At 40.6% G+C, this 22,589-nt stretch overlaps 2 protein-coding genes across 3 annotated transcripts in view; both read right to left on the bottom strand.

Moving 5' to 3' along the window:
• Positions 1-455: 455 nt before the first annotated feature.
• Positions 456-5,046, bottom strand: LOC139941853 (sodium-dependent organic anion transporter-like). Its single transcript, XM_071938482.1, has 3 exons — positions 4,165-5,046; positions 2,499-2,706; positions 456-2,059 (listed from the first exon to the last, which is right to left on the bottom strand). The coding sequence occupies exons 1-3, from the start codon at positions 4,512-4,514 to the stop codon at positions 1,646-1,648; spliced, it is 972 nt and encodes a 323-aa protein (XP_071794583.1). The 5' UTR covers positions 4,515-5,046; the 3' UTR covers positions 456-1,645.
• A 2,110-nt stretch (positions 5,047-7,156) lies between these two features.
• The window catches only part of LOC139941578 (stAR-related lipid transfer protein 5-like), a 29,175-nt gene continuing 13,742 nt past the window's right edge, over positions 7,157-22,589 (bottom strand). For both annotated transcript variants that reach the window (XM_071938143.1, XM_071938144.1), the window contains 3 exons: positions 21,910-22,042; positions 18,754-18,968; positions 7,157-13,049 (listed from right to left, as the gene is read on the bottom strand). In XM_071938143.1, the coding sequence (XP_071794244.1) occupies positions 12,902-13,049; positions 18,754-18,968; positions 21,910-22,042 (496 nt within the window). In that variant the 3' untranslated portion in view covers positions 7,157-12,901. The remainder of the gene's footprint in view (positions 13,050-18,753; positions 18,969-21,909; positions 22,043-22,589) is intronic.

The following is a 22,589-nucleotide window of genomic DNA, read 5'->3' as shown; positions in this document are numbered from 1 at the left end:
TAGGGAACTTTCCCCCCTAATAATGGATGATGGTTTTATTGATGCGGACAATCAAATTAAAAGCACAGCGACCCATCATATTGCGTTTTTTGTTTGTTGCAGGTGTCATTGAACCAAGAGTGACCGTCCACGCATGCAGTTAGGGTTGTTCTACACATAAAAATAACTAGCACGAGGTTAAGTTGGCATAATGTCATTGATCATGTCACGAATATGCAAACAGGTGTATATCTGATTATATTTAAAGGCATGAAACAGGATTGGGAAAGGATTTTTTTTGGAATACAGAGTCTGAGTAAAGTTCTTTTTGTTTGGGGGGGAGGTGGCGTTTTCCATAACCTCTTCGAAGTAAAAACTTTTTCATAAATGCATGTGTCTATCAACTGCTGTACTTCTTATCAAAGTTTTGATTGCTATTCATTTTCAAGTCATAACCAACATCAGTATTTTCCTTATATTGCAGCAATTGGTACGCAAGCCTGTTTGTTGACAGTGGCACTCTGTGCCAGACTATAACAAGGGTTCAGGGGGGGGGGGGGGGACGTCCCTTCTATTGACTGTGCATCATGTAATGTATGTTGTGTATAGTGAAAAACACTGGGGTTTCACCTCGCATTGTGTTCTCTCTGAATGGGAGAAGCAAAATGGCACAGGTTGCCCTCGCCTCGTTTGTCAGCGCAGGCACGATTATTTGATACCTGCAATTTTTAACAACACATTCTATCTCGGTTTTCTGGAGGCCCTCCCCCCCAAAAAAAATAAATGGGAAATCAGATAAAAATAAGGAGAATACAATGCCCGATTTGTTGCGTTGTTTCAATATCCAGTCATTGGTAAGGTGAAATATACACAGGTTGGCTGAACGGCTCCCTCATTTCTTTATCGGGGTGGGTTGATGGGTCACACGCGATTTTTGTGATTATGGCGGTGCTAAATCATAGCTTCTTTAGTCAATGTGTCTAGATATTCATGTTTGAATCAATGGTCTAGGGTTCTCAGCCAATCTGACCAGTACCAGTGAGGCAAAGTCAGTGTCCGAAAGGCTTGAAAGAGGCTACGGCTTCACAATTAAAAATGTAAAGTTCTTCAACAGTTTAGCCAACGCTCATAGCCGTAGCCGAAGTCACTTGATTGGAGCTTGACCTAAAATAAGATTGTTAGCTTCTCGAATCATTGTTTCGCACACTCAAATGGTGTGCTTTTGTTTGCCGCAAGGATCCATTTTGGGGCCTCTACTATTGACCTTTATCTCCCCTTGGCCGCATCACCCTTCCCCATGCGTTTTTGGAGCAAAAATGGCCTCTCATCGCAAAATGTCGCAACTCTCTCCACATCATAGAGGTTTGTTATAGAACTCATGCTCAAAACACAGCCCTTACTACTGTGACCACAGCTCTGACTGTCACTCTCGAATACTGCCCTCTATTGGCTTAAAATATAAAAACAAACATTACACTTTAAATACCGCACAACTATGTCTACTATACAATCCAACAGACAACCCGTCTCAAATAGTACGTACCAAAAGAAAGACTGACGGTTGCATTCAATTTCAGCACCTTAAAAAGCGTAAGGTGCAACATCAGTTGGTCTCACAAAAAAAAAAAAAAAAAAAAACGAGCTGTCGAGTTTTTCGACACTTGCCTCATTCATTCTCCGCACCAACTTCTTTTTCAATCAAGTTAATTAAACTCGAGTTCTTCAAATAATTGAACATCTGATAAGCAATTGATAATAAACATCCGAGTCCGATAAAGACAATTAAAAGAAATGTTGGTTCGGGCAGAGCCTCCACGAGAATGTGCCCCGAGTACGAGTCGTGGATAATTGTGAGTACGACGATGGAACTTTTGTTGCCCGCGCAAAACGCCATCGCACGGCATTTATTTTGCCCCTGTCCGGTCAGTAACCCGAGAATATACGTTCCGACGAGTACCACGAGAAGGTATATAGTAACGGCAGTTATCTCACCAAGTGAAGCATGGAGAGAGTGAGGGACCAGTATGCCGTCCACCACAATCATTGTGATGACGGGAACCAGTGGAGTCCAGCTGAAAACCTGAGATGAAAAAAAAAAACAGGACAAAACGTGACATCTTCATAAAAATATCGTTAAAAGGCAAAGTATTCCTTTGGTGAATGGAACCGTTCGATTATTTTTATACTACAATATTGTGTATACAACAAAACTGTATCAACATTTCATTTCTAAAGGTGGTCGCGTTTTTGAGATATCGCCAAAATGTTGAAAGAATATGTCCACGCAGCAAGAATACTAACGCTTCTCAGATTCAACGTTTGGTATAACCACATTACTTCGAAGTGAAATATTTCTCCAAATGCTTTATACTAACACTGCTGTAGGCTTCTGGCCAAAAGCTTGTGTTGCAATCAATTTTGAGGAGTCACTACAATTTATTTAGTTGGTTTCGTTGCTTGTAAAACACCACGAGTCTACCCCTCGTAAAGAAACAAAATCGATTTCTATCCACACCCACCTTAACGAAATTATCAGCCCAGTGTTCCTTGAACTTTCTGAAGGCCATTCCAACACCGAGGCCGGCCACACCCTCCAGGAGAATGATAATAATGGTATCGTATGGTATCTCGGCCAGACTGAGGGTAGGAAAAGCGGACGAGCAGATGAGGACCCCACACGGTATAAAACCCACGGCCATGGTGGTCGACAGCATAAAAACCGTAAGGCTATGACAACAACAAAAACACAAGAATAAACTATAAATAGTAGTACACTTGAGAGTGCAACGATGTAATCAATCTTATTTGAGGGAGTGTTGGCTCTGAAAAGAGCCGGTTTGGTCTCGAAGTTTCGAACAGTATACTCTTAGTAATCATAACTCTAACTCCAACTCTAGAGCTATCGTAAACTCTAACCATCTTAATTTTGGGTACACAAACGGTCTACGCATCTCATCAGACTCTGAACAAGTCAAATAACGGTGCAGTCAAAAATACACACCGTGTGTAACGGTTATTTCATAATGTAACTTTACGATCACAGCAGTTATTTATTTCTGGTCTGAAGGAGTTGGATAGTAGGTTCAGTATCAACAACAAAAACATTACATTTTTGGCATTGGCTTTTTTCCAACGTCTGTGCTAAAGCAGTCGACCGAATAGTTGTTATTACAAGCGGTAATACAAACTCACAAAAACAACCTCTTTCAAAAGCCGGGACTTTCTTCATACGTGCTGTATTGACATTATTATAATTATGTGTTATACAACTGCTTTCAGATGAGTTGCACGTACCACACCGTCACGCGCAATTGCCTATAGTACAAGATGGCTTTTTGCAATTACAGTAAAAGTAATTTTTGTTATATTGGATATTGGTCATTCACGTAGACTTGTAAAGTGAATGTCTGTCCTGTACATTGATATTGGACATTGTACATTCACACGTTTGTACAGCGAATATCAATGTTGCTTTTTCGATATTGGACATTGGACATTCACGTAGTTTTGTACAGTTAATATCAACATTGCTTTTTCGGTATTGGACATTCACGTTGACTTGAACAGTGAATGTCTGCCCTGTACATTGATATTTGACATTGTACATTCACATAGGTTTGTACAGTGAATATCAATATTGCTTTTTTGATATTGGACATTCACGTAGGTTTGTACAGTTAATTTCTGCCCTGTACATCGATATTGGATATTGATGATAACGTTCGCTGTACAAACCTATGCGAGTGTCCAATATCCACTATCAAACTTAATTGTGTTTGCCGTCGGGTTCAACAACTGAAGACTTACCCCAGCCCAACTGCGAAACTTCCTTCACACACAGAATCCTTACCAAGTCCACAAGCATACTCATCCGAGTTGGTGAAGTAGGCAAACACGACAAATTGCCTTTTCGATAGTGGACATTGGACATTCACGTACGTTTGTACAGTGAAAGTCTGCCCTGTACAATATAGAAATTGGTATATTGGACATTCCCGTAGGTTTGTAACAGTGAATGTCTACCTTGTACATATGTTTGTACAGTGAATATCTACTGTGTACACCGATACTGGCTATTGGACATAGGTTGTAGTGAATGTTGGATATTGATATTCGCTGTACAAACCTATGTGAATGTCCAATATCCAATATCAACAAATGTAGACCGTCCCACAGAATCCTTACCACAAACATACATCCGAGTTGGTGTAATAGGCAAACACTGCAGAGAGGATGTCCGACGGGCCAAACGCCGTGATCAAAAGGGCGATCCCGTCCGTAGAGTGGAGCTGCATGGCTACCGTCAAAATATAGGCCGTCAGGGGAGCGAAGAACACCACCACAGACATGGTCACCCAAAGGGCGGCGGGTTTCTTGACGCACTGGGTGAAGTCATCGGTGGTGACGGCACACCCCATGATGAGCGAACTGAGGCCCACCGCAGCGAGGAGACATCTACGCTGGATCGCGGAGACGTCATCGATCACTACGAAATTTGCGACCTCCTCGGACGAGGACAGAATATGGGAGGTCATTTTAGGGTGCCAAGATCACGATTACATACACAAGATTAGGACACACTTTCGAGATCTTCAGGCGATCAAATACATGCCAGCTTAGAAACTATTCCAGAAATCAGAGAATCATTCTTCGTATAAAGAGTAAACTTAAAAGTAGATCACTGCATCTGGGTAAAGACTGTCTGAACCCTTGCTCATGTGGTTTGACAATCTTGTCAAGAGTTGACTAAAAAATAGCTTACTACGTCCAGGTATATAGAGACGCCTAGTGACGTCTATGATTTGACAAGCACGCAAAGAGATTACAAAAACAACGTTTATTACAATCCATCCAGGTAAAGACCGTTTGGTCTTTGCTCACGTGGTTTGACAATCTCATCAAGAGTTGACTACAAAGTTGCTTACTAGGATCCGGGTTGAGACTGTCTGGTTCTTGCTCTATGGTTTGACACCCTCCTCCTCAACAGTTTGCACGGCTTAGTTTATGAGCTTGATTCGGAACAGTTTTTCGTAACTCCAAGCCAACCTTCGGCGAACTTGAAGTGTGTTCAGCACCTGTAGCACGAACACACATTTTCACAGATTGTGATGGTACGATACCCCTATTCAAAATACAAGTGTTGTTATTGCGAGGTGCGTATACGAGGGGAAAACCAACAACTATATTTGGCAAAGAATGATTTGTTTGGGCCCTTTATGTTTTTATACAATGCCTGGTTTAGAAAAGGTCGCTGCTCCTGGTTCAATTTCACATTATTACTTCAGACTCACTAGTCTTGAAAAGGGGAGGTATTACAAACTTAAGGTAACTCCAACTCGAAATAAGACTAGTCTTGTGAAATCTACTACCACTTTGACCCATCAATGACACAACGAAACGCACAAAGGACTAAAACCTACTTTCTTAAACTATGTCCTGAAACTATTGGAATAGTTTTTAAACAAAACAGATTGTTGTAATATATTTTAAGAGTTAAGTTGACTTGTGGTTTTCAAGACGACTTTATACCAAAAGGAAGAACTTGACTAAGGCCAATAATGTTTAGTACATGGACTAGAACATGGACTAGAAGGCCCATCGTGCCGTCAACTGACTTGTGAAATTCATCTTGGAACTTCCTCCCATTTGATTGTCCTCAAACACCCCCCCCCCCCCACGCACACAATCTTGTTAAAAGCCCACTTTGGGAAATTGTCAAAAAACTATTCTCCCTAGGCATATCCCAACATTGTAATACCTTCAAGAGAAAAGCAGCACATGCGAATTGCTTGCACCTGTTTGGATACCTATAGCGCCCCCTGTTGGCATGGCACTCGTTCGCTCGGACTTAACCTGTTTATTGTGGATGGGGTGCACTCCAAAATAGGGAGAAAACGGAGCGTCGGCATCACTATTTTATATTATATCTGAGACAGATTTGAGAGTCAGTCCAATACAAGGGCTACAGCGTTACGAGTTTGCTCAATAATGTGACTTCCAACTTGAGGTAATTTAGGTGACACGATGCCCCGAACACTGTCCTATCATTAATGCCGAGAGTGATGTACTCTCGACCCGAGACTCAAAACCTGTGAGGGCGTTTTCCATTTTGATGGAGAAACTCGACTGGGCTGTCTGGACGGGATGAGATCTGGTTGATTGGATGAGACGAGAGGGCCGCATTGAATAATAGATAGATAGATAGATAATATAGCATTTATTGTCCACATGAACAAAAAGATTTCCCCTTGCAAATGGGTATACAAAATAGACGATGTGACCTGTGACATCACATGTTTACAAAAGAGCCACAGAGCCTGGACTTCCTGCAGGCTAGAACAAATTATAAAATCTTATGGAGATTGCACTGTCTAATTCTTATCAACTTTTGATATGATGAAAGGGGCACATCCCAAAACTTGCCCAGCTTTTACTTTCTTAACTCTTGGATTAATATGGAAATTTGATACAAAATGTCAACTTTTCCATATGAACTGTTGTGCAGTATTGTGCCTGTCAGAATACTCAAAGAATGTACAAGGTCACACTGATTGTAAACAAAGTTCTCATGGTCTGTAGGATGTATATAATTGATTAATTCAACGTGCCATAATCTAAACATGGGTAACATCGTTTTGTAGCGTCTCCGTGGCTTCTACACTCCTTGGATTAGAATCAGACACGCATTGACAACCAAGATGCAATATAGCACACAACTTACTGAGTGCAGAGAATCTGAGTGCAGAGGATAAAGGGACACTTCTTACCAGTTTCATTATCTTAGCAGTGTATAAATACATTGGACATTTGACAAAAGACAGTGCGTACAGCGAACATTGGACATTTGACATTGAAAATTTGACCTTTTTGACATTGGACGTTGGTCATTGGGTATTGGAAAGTTGACAGAGGATAGTGTGCATTGGCCATTTTGGACAGTCGACAGTGTGAGTGTTGGACATTGGACATGTCTGCTGCCACCTAGCGTTCCAAAGTCTCCCATTGATTTGGCAATTTAAGTCCAGAGCCCCTCGTCTCCACAGTAAGTGTCTTAGCTACGTCCCCGATTCCATCATCCAGACAGAAGAGTCATGGATAGGACAACGTGATGATGACGTCAGAGAGATTGAACGCAAATAAAAGACAGATTGAACGCTCCACACAGGGTGCATTTGCATAATTTATTTTAATGAAGCCACATTTATTCAACACTGCCATTGCAAGTATCAGTACATGAAGTGATCTAGCTATGATCTCTACGTACGTACAATTATGTCATTATTTTAATATTATGAGTTTAAGATTAGCTTGCAGGTAAGCTATCATTAAATAGACAAGAAATAAAATATAAAAATAATAAATACTAGAGTATTTGACTTTAACTTAAATACCGTTTAACGTTTAGAATCCGTCAAGCTATCATTCCAAAGTTCGATAGGGTATCATCCAAGATATAAGTGCAAGTTAGGGTAAAACAAAAATTATATTATAATCTTGAAATCTCCATGAAACTATTCCATCAACAAAATATATACCGATGATACTTTTCAGCAAAGGCGTCTTCAGCAAAGGCGTCTTCAGCAAAGGCGTCATGGGACGCCATTACTTATAGTCAGCAATACCGAGAGGGAAATCGCTATGTACGCTCTTCGTAAGCGTACGTGTATAGAGTACAGTCATGTTTATGTACAAACATGCTCGCTATAAGACTTAAGGTTCGCGCGGTTTCGTGCAAGTTTTTAAAACTTAGGGTTACCACGTGCTTTGTTTTAAGGTGAAAGAACTTCAATCTTGCACTTTCACAGGTCCCAACGTTTGAGTGAAAGCATGAGGCTTACACATGTTATATTTGACTCATTCTCGATGATGATGGGGAAATAATTGACAAATTTAAGTTCTTTAAAAAAAGGCAATTTTTGTTTATACAAATAAAATATTAGAACACGAGTTAAGCTGAACGGGTACTGGGAAAATCGGTAATGCAATTTATAATAAGTGCATTTGTAATTGAGTGAAAATAAGATCAAAGATATGTTAATTGCTATAAATTTGCATAATGCCGGTTATAATTTGCATGAATTTATCACATCGATTTACACTTAACACTACAGATCTTTATGCTGCGGCCACCTTTGTCAAGTTCCCTGTACACAATACCCAATTTCTCCATAATGCAAACTGAGGTACCCGACTGTTTCCATTCTAACATTGGTTACACCGAGGGTGTCCGAATCGATGGCTTAGGTAGGTGGCTATCTGGGCCCCAGTTCAACAGAACTGCTTCAAGCAACATGCAGCTAAGCACAACAAAATATACGCTTACCATAATTACCAGCCAAACTACCATGTCACATGTACAAATTGTGACTGGTGTCCTGCTCATGTGCTTAGCAGACAATTACCAGGCAATAGATTATGTTTTAACAGCTTTATGAAATCGGAGCTGCTTGACTGCACAAAAGGTAGCTAAACACAAAAGCAATTTGCAAACCAATGTAAGGTTACCCGCCAAACGACCATGTACAATCTGAGACCGGTATCCTGCTTTTGCTCAGGCAGAACATCGTAGGGAATGTTTGCAGCTTAAACAGCTCTATTAAACGAGGGCCCAGTATGCCGAAAAGGCAATTGCTGTAGTCGAAGTTTCTTGATTTGGATTGAATTGAACAAAGATGGCCGCCATGTTATAAAGACGTATCGACCCCAAAGGTCACTACCACATGTATCTACGTAGATGATTACATCAACCTGTTTAGCTAAGTTCTCTATTACCAAATTTAATACCACTACGAGTTTATAATAATTGTTCCTTTGGAACTGCCAGTCAATGAGCTACAAATCCGGGGAACTAAGTACCCACACATTATTATAAATGTATATAGTGTCAGTTTCGCGCACATGTTTATAAAATAGTTTGGTCCAGTTTGGCGCGCATTTTTCCTTTCTGTTCCAAACGAGAGCACATTACAAAGTTTTAAAGCGAGTCTCCAAGACCCTTTCATGTATATACGGACATGAAGCAATATTTTTATAATAATGATTTATATACAATGCGAATTAACCGACAGCCACTGTCGTCGCTCGCTAATAAAAAGGAAGGAAAAATAGTAAACGGGGTCGGTGCCACTAAACTGGAGGAGAAAACGGAAGCATATCTTGGAGGGGCTGGAATGTTAATTAAACAAAGTCAATCTCGAAGGGCAGACGGGTAGGTAGTGTGATGCAAACTGGCTGTCAGTGATGGTTGATGCGGTTTTTGTGTTCACTCCTCGCGCGGCCGGACTAAAACAATTAGCACAGATTTCGAAGCGATACCTTACTCATCACTCGAGCCAGCGCCAGGAGAGAAAGATGATGACGATGAGGAGAATGAGCGAAGGCGAGAGAATCAGCGATCAATCAGTATAGATCCAAGCCGGGTTCGTTAACCCCGACCGGCTCTCAGACGCAGGTTCACCCCCGTGAGTTCGCACACCACCACCGCAACTGTCGCGCCTGCTTCCGCTAAAAAATATGTCCTGCATTTCGTCGTGAAGCTCTGACCGTGCATTCCCTTGAGGGGGTTGGGTGCCGGTGATTTTGAAAAAAATCGTTCACAATAACGGGAAGAGTTTTTTTTTTAAATAAATCTGAAAGCTAATACACAATATTGTTAAATTGTAATGAACATGACCAAAGATGGGATGATCAGAAAGAGAATTTCCGAATCTGAAGAATTCATGCTAGCGACTTGGGAAAGACCCTAAATGAAGCTGTCACTGGATGGGGGAGATACTATACACAACTGTGAGCCCGCTGAGACGGCGCTGAATCACTGAGACGTATGGCAACTTAAAAATCTAATTCCTTAAACTTACAAATTGTCAGAGATTGTGAAAGCAGTGAAACTCTCACAAAAAAATTAACGTTTTAGTTCAATTACCCTTTCATCAAAAAGTGTTTGAAACATCACAATAAATGAAGGTTTTGTTTTAATTACCGGTTCACCATAACGTGTTGAAAACATCACAAGAAATGAAAGTTTTGTTTTAATTACCGGTTCGACACCAACATGTGTTTGAAATAATATCACACAAGAAATTAAGGTTTTAATTAAATTACCGGTGCACCAAATGTGTTCCACACGTTTTGTCCCCCAATACACTCTCTGACTCAGAACATGTTACATCATCACAATCAAAACAAAGATACGTTTGAACCACAAACACAAAAAGCAATTACACCGACGGAGTGAAAAATTGCTTGACGGTTTCGTCGTCTGGCGGCAAATGAAAAAAAAAGAGGTGATCGATAAGACTCAATGTCAAACAAAAAGACAAACACCCACAGTCGGTCAGAGCGAGTTGAGAGAAGACCACGTGGGTGGAGTATGTCTCATCAGTGTCCCTAACTTTGTGGTCATCACCCTCTGTAAGATATCACACCCTGAACAGACTAGGGGAAAGTCTATGGTTTTAATCCGTGGTCCTTTCTTACTTTATGTTTGAACCGTGCATTCTTTGAGCGGTTTTCTACATTTTTTACTGGAGCATAGATTTCATCTGACTAGAAATTATTGTAAATACATCATTGAAGAAGACGACTTTCAATAAATAAATACCTTAAAAACAGGATAATACCTGTGCCAAACTGCTTGCCAACACCAACGGACCTATGGTGTGAATGCAAACCATAGTTAGTGGCCCGATGTTTAGACCATAGGGTCTTTCTCTAAAGGGGTAATGAATATGTAAATACACTATAAAAAATCACCACATTTTTGAATGGTCATCTGAGACCGCTAGAGGGCTCTGCCCGGAACAGATCGCTACAACTGAATGCAATTTGGTTGGTCTATTTCACAAGGTGCTTTGCACACACACATATTTTTATGGAATAGAGTTCCACTTTAATAGCTCCCACTCCGTTCTTTCACCCCAACTTTGACGATGTATCATTCTCATTTAATCTTTCCAAAAGACATAAAAGAAGAGCACCACCGAGCCACATTTTAAGACTTCCAATCACAGCGATATTCGAGAGCCGTCTGATGGGTTTCTCGACACCCCTGCACCGAGTCACTCTGGGCGCGTGTCCTGCCGTCGCCACAGAACCCCGTCAAGTATCGCTCCAGGGGCGACACTGATATCATTCCGGATGGCCAAGTACGAGTGAAAATACCGGGTGAAGATGAGCCAGAACTGCTGACAAGTAGAAAAAAATGTTTTATAAAAGGTGTTACATGGTGGCTGGCGCGTGGGGTCTCGCGGCTTGCGTCATATCCTATCGGCTGTACTGTAGCTCATTGCATCAGCACGGTTGTCCCGTTCGCAGCGCCGCGGCCGCCGATCAATTTAACTTCCTGCCGCGTCGACTGGCGTACCACGTGGTGCTCCAAGCACGCAAGTCTCGCCGTCTAAACAAGGGTGGCGGCAGTGCTCGCTAGGAGCACCTCCTCCCGGAAAATATTTCACATATTTCGAAATGAAAAACTTTCAGTTGGTAACTTCCATCATCACATCAACTGCTTCTTTTTTTTGTAAGTTCGCAAAATGTCAAACTGGATTTGCGGTTTTGTCCCACGGGCAACAATCAAGCGTTCGCCCCTAACATATTTACGATCATAATGTGACCCTTTAATTGGCTGCGGAATCTCTCAAAACATCTTCTGGGACTTCCAGGAGGAGATCCACGTGTCTTCGTGAATAGAAAAGAAAAAGCCTTAGTCACATATTAATCACAAATCTTTCATTTCTTGTCTGGCAACAGACGATTCATCTCTCGCAGGAATCAGACGTTATTGTCTGACAGTCTACGGCTGCTCGGTGATACGCGAGGCATTTCTACGCCAATCTCCCTAATTGCTAGGAACGCTAACAAGACTAGCCCCCCGGAACATACCACTAACGGCCTCTGATTAACATCGGCGATAACATACATGCAGGAAAGAGATATCAGGTTTCCCTCTCGCATTAGTTTGGATAGACTTTAGATATGAAACCAAAACCTCGGATCAACTTTGCCATCATTGCTTCCTAGAAATCGGAATTTCGACGACGAGTAAGGTTGTATTTTGAGAAAGATTCGTCGTAAGAAGTCTACATGATTTGATATCTCCTTTTTACATCTGTTTTAAATAACTGTCAGTTTTAGGGTCGGCTGTCCCCTTCTCGGTTTTCACAGACAAACCTGTCAGGGAATCCATGTTTTCCAGAATCATCAATTACACACCATCATAATGACTACTGTCCTAAACAGAAGTTTTAAATAATTTTGGATGGTTTACTGTTATGGTTAGTGAAACATACACTTTAATGACACTAATAAAAAGGGAACACTTTTGCCAAAACTTTCTTGTTGGTACGACCACAAAGGTCACGAGATACACTTTAAATAATTAAATTCCAGTCGAGCTTATTACTAAAAAATTCTATCGTTTGTTTAATTCGAGTGTTACATTCATTATTACTGATACAAATTGGTATCTCTTATTTTCATCGTATCACACAAGAACATCAATTTTAAGGCTTCCCATTGGTGTCGTATACAACTTTATTAATAAGATGTTTCACTTTTACAAGACCAATAACGTCGGGCAACGTGAAAACCAATAACGAATTTTGGGGTACTTATTTTAAATACATTTAAAAGTTGGCTGGTCGCCAGCCTCGCGTATCAAATTCGCGCAACAATAGTTTAACAGGATACCAGCGAAAGACTGTCCTCCTCCTCCCCTCCCGAACGCATTTTTTTCTGTACATCAAAATTGCCACTGCCGTAAAGTGCTTTCCAATGGGGAATTTTTCTTTTTTCTATTGAAAAAAATGGCAATCTCTAAAAAACAAATATCAGGATATTTTTTGAGGATGGCAATTCTAATGCACAGAAATCTTGTTTGCGTCCCCGCACCATAACTCCAAAATGGCCGCCGCTATGTCGGAAGTTATTCTATATTGGACTTGAGGGCGATTTCCAAGTCAATGAAGAAGTCGATGAGATTGCTCGGCAGTGCGGAGTCCACAAGGGTCTTGGGTAGCATACCTCCTAGATCTGATTGGACCATATTCACAACTCGGGTCATGTTGCTCTCTCTGTATCAAGGAGGGAAAAGGGATAGAAGAACAAAAAGAAACATTGTGAATTCGACAAGCAAACACTTGCACTGCATCTATTATTCAAGAACTGACTCCGCGGCAGTACAGTTAACCACCATCATATAAGCTAAGTAGTAGTCCCAGCCAATTTCTTTACCATCCGCCCAGGTAATAGTTAAAGCCATTATACACTTTCGGTAAACAGTATTGTCCAAGTCCCACACTTCGTGTATCACAACTTATATATAAAATAACAATCCTGTGGAAATTTAGGCTCAATCGGACATCGGAGTCGGGAGAAAATAACGGGAAAACCACTCCTGTTTTCGCGCGTTTCGCCGTGTCATGACATGTGTTTATAACAAATCCGTAATTCTCGTTAACGAGAATTTATATTGTTTTACCGTTTTCTCAAAAAGTAAAGCATTTCATGGACTAATATTTCAAGAGAAGTCTTTCACCATTACCTTCTGTAAACCCTGTTAATTATTTGTAAATCTGTGAACTTTTTTTTTTTCTGTACCGAAAGGGTCCAATGGCTTTAATAAGCAGGACAGTTCTTTTCAGAACTGAGAAGTCTCCCGAACCTCCGATTATCTACTCCGCGATAGTAGAATTAAGCAAGACAGTTCCCTAAGAACAACTCTACCTGGCAAGAAGAAACACACATGGTGTTAATACCGCAAACCAAATATATATCTATTATTCACTTAACACTAACTCTTGAAAAACTCTCGGGTCAGAATTGACTCGGTTCTGTAAGTCCCAGGGGCCTGTCCCACATTGTTTTATGTTGAACAATGTGCGCATTGAGGGTTTCACATTGTGGCATTTGACACCGTTCTAACATGAGGTTGCATAATAATGTTTCCCACTTTCATCATGAAGTCTTTTTCTATTATATGAAAATGGGCGGGTCAGAAAAATGAGTTTGACCTGTGGGTGCCTCTTTTAACATCAGACTTCGAGTCTTGATTTACGATGGCATGACGCCATTTTTTAAGTACTCCCACATCACTATTTTAATCTGTAGTTAAGATTTACTCTCCCAATTATTCTCTCAAGAGGTCGTGATGATTTACAATCTCGAGATAGTTATACCCTACTCCGTACTTGAACAATCTCCATCAATTTCGCCATCGGTTCCCGGAACTATAAAACTCATCACAGTTGCCCAAAGGCGCGTTCAAATGTTACGAATGTTCTCTCAACTACCCCCCCCCCCTCTCCACCACAGGGAATGAAAGCAAGATAAACGAATGGCTCCACGTGAAATATTATCCCATCTCTCTCTCTACCTCGCTCAAACCAGACAATAAAAAATTGATGAGTTTATGTTCGTGCTGTATGACCAGGAACAAGTTATGGCGGGTTTTTGCTTTCAGACGAGCGTGTGTACAGCATCCTCTGATGCTGTAGGCGTTACCCAACACCGAGACGAGACCGACTCGCAGACGATACCAGAGACGAAACCCAACACCGAAGTTAAATATAACAATTTATATCGCCATCCACTGAGTGGATTTTAATGTGAAGAGTGAACAAGGTTGCATCATATCAATTTTTATAAAAAATATATTACAAAAATGGGAGAACAAATCGAGAGCATTTAACTCGTCTCTGACTACAGTACTGACCAAAACTATTGTCTGCTCACGGTTGACGGCTCGTTTGACCGACACTTGATATTATCGTGAGCTTAGATTTACGGCACGTGCGCTAACAACCCCATCCAACATTTCCACGTGGCACCTGGAGGTCGCCAGACGCTTTCGATTTCGAGTGCAGACATGTCGATTTGTCTCTCTCTTTCTCCATGTTCTTCTTTAAAAACTAGCGGTGTTTTTTGTTTTCACGAACAATAATATTTCAGTCCCATGATACTCTTTATCGATACAGTGCCTTCTTTAAAAAAAGACTCAATAGAACACAAGTTACAACAAAGGAAACCTTTGAGAGGTTAAATCTACAAACCAGTTCCTGTTAGAAAAATTATATACCCTTAGGCTATAAACAAGTACCTTGTCTTTCAGAAATTATTTGTAAGAAATAATCTTAGGCCTATTAGAAAAGCTTCCAGCGGTATTTGTTTTAAATATTTAATCTCAATTACACTTAATATATGATTCATCTATAAGACGAACAACTTGAGACAGCCCCCAAACATTATTAATAAATATCAAAATCCCAATCGCCCTTTCTTATTAGTCTAACTACGAATTAGCTAACCGTTATCTAGCGGGGATCGAAGACCGTTTAATGCTAGACGTGGACAGGCGAGTGACGGCCTACCGTCAAATGAGAACTAGGGCCGGCGTCCCACATCCACAAGGAGCAACCGTGGAGGTGATGGCTTAATCTTCGATTTCAGATTGACCAAAGTGATCTAATTTATCGCTAAGTGGACTGCCATATTCACCCTCGGGCTAGAAGCGTGATGAGGGTTGCCCAGGTAGAAAGAAAGAAAAAAAGTCACAGCGAACGGGCGGTACTTTTTTTTTTAATGTAGTTTAGATTTTTTTTTTTAAATCGATTTAGAAAAGAGAAAATTCCCCATTGAAAAGCATTACGACAGTGGCCATTTCGTAGTGCAGAAAAAAAAATTCGGACTTGCCAAATTATCTCTTTAAAACAGGAACGTTGTTATATGAGGACGGCAAAACGAAGAAAGACAAGTGAGGTTTGGGACTACAGAATGTACTCTTTAAAACGGCTTTAAGAGGCGACAGAACCAAGAAAGACAAAGCAGAATTGAGATTTGGGACTTCAGAATTCACTCTCTATAAGCAGATTACCTCTTGATAACGCCCTCTTGGTGTCGAGGGTTAACTGTGCATGTTTTGCCGCTTGGTAGGCCCCGTGTAGGAATAATCACTTTGGTCTATATCTTTAAACTTGGTCCCCAAAAAACATTCAACTGAATGTAGAAAGGTAGAAATGTTTTCAGCTTCACACTTGATTCACAAAAAATATATTAGTTACGCTCATTCTGCAACGTAAATTTGGATTTCATTGTTAAATACATGTAACCATCGCTCAATTCATGAATGGATACCATTCATTTAAATACATTCTACCCAAGCCTATAAGGGGTAACCCTGTTACAGCCCTAAGAGTAGGTGGCAACGGCCTCTGGAAAAACCCAATTGTTGCCCACACCTTGAAGTGACCTTCAGGCCTTGTGTGTCTGGCGACTTGCATAACAAAACAAAAATCTCATGTGTCTTACAAAACGAGAACCGTCCCTCCTCAACTAACACACATCACATTATCACATTCTCATCATTATTACAATAGGTTATATGTTAACTCTTGTACTATCCTGCATTAATATAGGCCTGTCATTTCTAATTATAAAAGCCGACGAAATGCATTACACGTCGTATCCATTCTGCCTTTTGTTTCCTGGCAGCAAAATGTGATTCGTTTTTTTTGTCTTCGCTCGGGTGAACGAGATCATCTTATATCATTACATTTTATATTATACCCTCTGAAGTTTTCAATTAACACATCAAAGAACCAAACTGTGAATATACGGTGGTCACAATGCAATAATAAACGCTTCTCTTCTCAGATTCAAATTTTGGGGCATCAAAACTGAAAAATATTTTTGTTTTTGTTTTTTACATCACCACATTATTGCGAAGTGAAATGTTTCTCGAAATGATTTATACTATCGCAAGCTGCTGTAGGCTAGGCTTCTAATCAAAAGTGGTTATTGTCATTCATTTTAAGAGTGATTACAAAACGTACCTTCCCTTTAAAAGGGCTTTCCAATTTGTACTATAACAGAGCGTTGTTAGGCTGACTGTGATGATGTTCTCCACATTATATTTTGTGAGTGCTGTCAGTGTTATGTTCGCTTCGGGTGCTATACATGATTAGTGGCTTGCCTTCGAGGTAGACATTAATTATGTATTAAGTAATTACCGCTAGGCGTAGGTAATACGGATGACAGTGATGAAAGAGAGAAACATGAATGTTGCATGTTATTAAAAGTGAATACAAACCAGTAGACTGGCGTATATTATCTCGATATTGAAACGTGAGAGTGGCCTCTGTGTACAAACGTTGGCGTTTTAAAGGCACCGGACAAATTTGGTAATTGTCAAAGACTAGTATTCTCACTTGATATATCCCACCATGAATACACAATAACAAACCTGTGAATATTTTGGCTCAATTGGTCAATAAATTTGCAAAAGATTAATGACAGAAAACAACACCCTTGTTGCATTACTTTGTGTGCTTTCAGATGCATAATAAAAGGCTTCAGCTGATGAAGTTTAATTATACTTTTGTTGATCCTGGCCATCACATTAGGGTTGTTTTATAATTTCCTGTGCCCTTATTGTTTTTCTTGCTTTGTATTTACTTTTGTACATGTACTTATATTATCTATTTGACAATACTGTCTGCTTGTATTTGTAATTGTTTATTGGCCAAATAAAGAATAAGAATAAGAATGAAGTCTTTGAGTGACAAATTACCTCTTTCTCAAAAACTACATTACTTCCGATGGAGCCGTTTCTCACAATGTTACTTCCAACAGCTCTCCATTACTCGTTACCAAGTACGTTACCAAAAGTAAGAGTCCTCGACTTCACAACCAGATTAAATGAAATTAACCTCGCTGCACTCAAAGTAGGCGTAAAAAGCATCCAAGGATCCAATGAAGTTACATAAGCCTATTAAAACATGCTTCTAAACTGAGGCATCATCTGCCTACGTTTGAAAATGATTCTAGATCAGAAACGTCTTCTTGCACTTTTGAGGAAAGGAACTGCCGGGACTCTGGCACGTCATTCTCGCCCAGTGAATTCTCTTGTTTCTTCTGGATGACGAATTCGGGTTGCGTGACATCTTTTTTGCTTCCCCCAGAAATAATGTGTCGATCTGCACAGCTATGTAGCTCTAGTCCTATACACAGAATGTGCTCTGGCGTTGCCGGTTTATTACTCGCATGGCCTTCAGTTCGACACGAATGCTCCGATAGTGCGGAAGGTGGGGGTAGTTTGGCGAAAAGGCAAAATAATAAAATGTGCGCTGTAAAAATGTCCATGGCTGGGATAAATTAACACATTACTGTAGAATCGCATGAGTGGAAGAAATGATGAAACTGCATCCAGCATAAATATTTCATAAATATTGACCTCGCCTAAAAGTACAAAAGACCTGTTCTGTCAAAATGACTCATAAATGGGTCAGATTCACACAGAACAAGAAACTCCCTTTTTAAACAAATACCCCTGATCCCAAAATGGGTCAGGATCCCGAAATGGGTCAAGATCCCCAAATGGGTCAAGATCCCCAAATGGGTCAGGATCCCCAAATGTGTCAGGATCCCCATGATACCCATAATCTGAGTCAAGTCTGACCCCGGAATTTTTAGAGTGTGCTGAACAAAACACAATACTACACAGTTGACACCTTTGTTACCTTTGTAATTACGGTTCAGAGAAAACAATTTGATAAGCAAGCTTTTTAAAAAGGTTTGCCTTTAACAGTCTCATAGGTTATGTATCACAAAACACTGCGTTTATATCTGTAGTACAGTAGACGTTTTTCACAACGTTTTATACTAGCAACAGCTCTCCATTGCTCTCGTTACTAAGTAAGTTTTAATGCTAACAATAATTTTGAGTAATTAACAATAGTATCCAGTGATTTTAAGAAAACTTTAAAACAAACTTAAACTTACCCATCGACCGGTACGCAGAAGGTGCCGCCATGATAGTTGGTACCCCGTATGAAGCCGTCTCGAGTCGAGCAGTCCTTGCGTTTGATGCTCTTTGAGTGGGTGCACACCATGCCGTTGGTCGGGTACCGCTTCACGTAGATCAGATCCAGGAAATCTCTGGACGATATGAGACCCATGGCTGCACTGTGTGTGGCCGATCTCGCTACGATCAGATCCTGTTAAAGATGGCGGCCATTTTGGTGTGGGATGAAACAACATAATTAGTTAGCAACTATTTGATGTGTATAATATATCTACGCAAAATGAATAACACTTCAGACCGACCGGCTGCGTTTTGAATTGTAGGTACCTTATATCTTAACGCAGTGCTTAGTAAGTTTATGAATTTATGATTTTTTTATTTAATTTATTTTTTTTCCCTGGAGGGGGAAATTTATTCAAGTTTCTTCAATGTACAAAGCTACACAAACTACCGGTAAAACCAACTACTTATAGAACGATACTTAGAGAGAAATGGCAAAAAATTATGATTTTTGATCTTACAATGAATCCTCTTCAAGTTTCAACTTGCACAGTCTCGGGTAAGAATTGGACTTGAACCTAATGTTCAATTCGGTACCGTTATTTCATTCAGTCCGGTCTGTAATTATGGTCAGAATGAGTCCAAAATGCAACGCATGATGTCCTGAATTTCAGGATTTGCTCAGGACCAGCTAACTTGTCTTTCACTAAAATCCACCAATTTGATCACCGGTTCACATTTCAAACGAAAAAATTAATGATGCTTTTCAATACTGAACTATACAGCCAGCTGGACCACTTGAATTTTGACTCACTGGTCCTCGGGTGTTTTAACTGGTGTTTGACCAGCAGACCACTAGGAAGACCCCTACTGAAACTTGGGGGTGAATTTAAACAGAGAAACGGGTCATGCATCGTGCTCTTTTCGGAGTTTGAAGTCAGCCTCGTGATTTTTATGTAAACGATTTTCATTTCAAGGCAACCATGTCAGTTTGTTCTCTCTACTTCTTCTTCTACGCATCAAGCCCATCCAGACAATTTCCCCGAGGCAATCTGCCAGTCTGAGCCATTTATTAACTGGTACATACGGACCAAGCCAAGGTCACTAGTAGATGTATTCCATAATTACACTGTGATTAAAAGGGCGCAGCCAGGCTACATACATGAGAAAATTAATATAACTTGCTAATTGCAAGCCTTTTTTTTGGTTGGCGTATATAACAGGATTACGGTGGAATCGTTGTGGGACTAATCGTGACTCATCAACGGTTGCCGATTGGTGAGCTGCAAGGGTCGGCTGAACTTCTTTCTCGGTGTTTATTATTTTGTATTATGGACTGATATTAATAATTACCATACGGTGATGATGGCTAGGGATGTTTTAGAAAATAAATAAATAAAAACAGTCTGTTTTTTGTTGACATCAGAAGACGCCGACAGGACTGCATTGTTGGTGACTCAACGGTCTGGACGACAGAAAGTCCATGGCCCTATTTTATATAGTTGCTTAAAGGGAAGGGTACACGTTTGGTAGTTAACTCAAAACAAATATTAACTTAAAAACTTACTTGGTAACGAGCATTGGAGAGCTGTTGATAATATAACACATTGTGCTGTGGGAAACAACTCCCTCTGAAGTAACGTAGTTTTTGAGGAAGAGGTAATTTCTCACTAAAATAATAAAAGACTTCTGTTTTTTCTGTCATCATTTTCTCGCAACTTCGCTGACCGACTGAGCCCAAATTTTCACAGGTTTGTTATTTTATGCTTATGATGGGATACACCTAGTGAGAAGACTGGTCTTTGACAATTCCCAAACGTGTACATTCCCTTTAAGCAGAAAGAAATAAGTGTGCAATCAATTTATTCCTTGACAATTTTCTGCTAAGCACAAACATGAGCAGGTTACCAGTCACAAATGATACGTGTGAAATGGTATTTCCCGGGTAACCTTTCTCTGTTATTAAGCAATAATTTGTTGTACTTAGCTACTTTTGGGCTATTCACTAGAGTATTTCAAATCAATCTTTCTCATGATGATTACCATGCACTCGGGTTGGCGTACAGTATAGTGTTATCTTGCCTTGCCTTCCAACCTCTGCAACCACAGTGTCAGATGCAATTGTGTCCGCCATGCAATACTGTCCGCTCCGGACACTTTTGCATAATATGCAATCGTGTCCGGGCGTGTATGTGCGTGCGTAAGCGAGTGGCATGCACTGAACCTACGTATTTGCAGCATGCATATTCACGTATTTGTGATTGCAGCGAATACCCAACGGCCGAACATTTCCCAATGTCATTCATGACATGCACTTAGCTTATAAAAAATGGTGAACGTGTTCAGTCGACCAATGGCGTTTAATTTACTGCAAGGACGGTTTTGCACGGGGGCGGACACAACTGCATATGCAAATGTGTCCGGGCGGACACAATTGCATTACGCAGCAACGTCCAGGCGGTCACGATGGCATATGCAAAACCGTCCGGCGGACATTATTGCATATGCAATACTGTCCTCCGGATAGTATTGCATAGAGGACATAATTGCATGCGACACCGGTTCAAATATTTGAATTGGGTTTTCATTCCCTGCCTGACCTGTGTCGGTTTACCCGGGAATAGTTATCTTGGGAATTGCTCCAACATCTAAAACTTAAACTTCCTTCATTGTCGTCTCACCTTGGGGTTCTTGACTAGTACAGCGATTAAGTTTGCTTTTCTGAGAGTCATGCTTTCAAAACAAGAACTAATAAACGAAGTATATATGATATGTAATCATGTACGTCAATGCACTACTTAATTGAAGAAGAAGGACTTGTACATTTGTCAGCTACTCGTATCGCAACACGCTCTGAATTACCATACAAGAAAGAAGCCATGCACACAGCTACAGATCATCTTGTCAAGTGTACCTGCCTAAAACTATGGTAACTGAACAAACAACTTAGCGTCTTGACCCGAGGCTACTTACTCAGCCAACAACGAGTAACAGCAAACCAAGTCAACCCATCGTCGCCTGCATGATAACCTACATTCCAGCCTGAGCTGCCTCCCTCTACTCACAAAATAAACTCCCAGGGTCAAGTCCTCCAAGGGTCAATTCTGAACCATTCGAGGGGGTTACGACCTCACCTTATTTATGTGCTCAATGACCTCTGATTCCTTGACGTTCTTGTCCCATTTTCCCCTCAGACCCTTCGGGGATGGAAGTATGTAGTCGACGATTCGGTCTGGCGATGCTGCTAGCGTGCATTCCGCTCTGTATCTGTTAGAATTATAAACCATTTTTAGAGTGAGTTAGAACTTCTTTATTGCTTTAGGTTGGAAACTATTGTATATTAATCAGATTAGCCTCCGTCATTGTTAGGTATTAAGCCTAGAGAAATGTTACGGTCTGTCGAGCATTACCGCATCAAGACATGCAATTTGTGGTTACAGCGCGTGTGTATAATTTACTTTGTTGAGTGAATTTGTTCTTGGGGAAACTTTCTTGGTATCTTCTGCCGCGGCGTAATTTTCAGAATTCGAGAGACTCTGAAAAGAACTGCCCTATAACCTGGGGAGTTAAGATATGGCAACGCTTCACTCAGTGGGTCGAGTGGAATTCAATATCGCGGAATGAGTTATGAATTGGTGTTGACGTTTCAACTAGCCTGTTCTATATTCATCATTTGGAGACATCGCTCATAAAATCCGCCAAACTTATCAAGAGTGAACGATGTACCACGTTGGCGTGACATCACATTGCGGCCATTTTATTTGAACTCCATACAAACGAACGTAACCATACCGAGGCCAAACAAAAAGTCTGA

This window comes from Asterias amurensis, chromosome 9, assembly GCF_032118995.1.
Source record: "Asterias amurensis chromosome 9, ASM3211899v1".
Classification (NCBI taxonomy): Eukaryota; Metazoa; Echinodermata; class Asteroidea; order Forcipulatida; family Asteriidae; genus Asterias; species Asterias amurensis.
This window is presented reverse-complemented; position numbering and strand designations above follow the sequence as displayed.

What these genes read in the sequence shown, in the direction of transcription:
- LOC139941853 (XM_071938482.1), bottom strand. Translation starts at nt 4,514, where the DNA reads ATGACCTCCCATATTCTGTCCTCGTCCGAGGAGGTCGCAAATTTCGTA. An exon ending in AACTCGGATGTATGTTTGTG is followed by an intron (nt 2,707 to 4,164) that starts GTAAGGATTCTG and finishes TTGTTGTCATAG; the next exon opens with CCTTACGGTTTTTATGCTGT. An exon ending in GGGCTGATAATTTCGTTAAG is followed by an intron (nt 2,060 to 2,498) that starts GTGGGTGTGGAT and finishes TTTTCATCTCAG; the next exon opens with GTTTTCAGCTGGACTCCACT.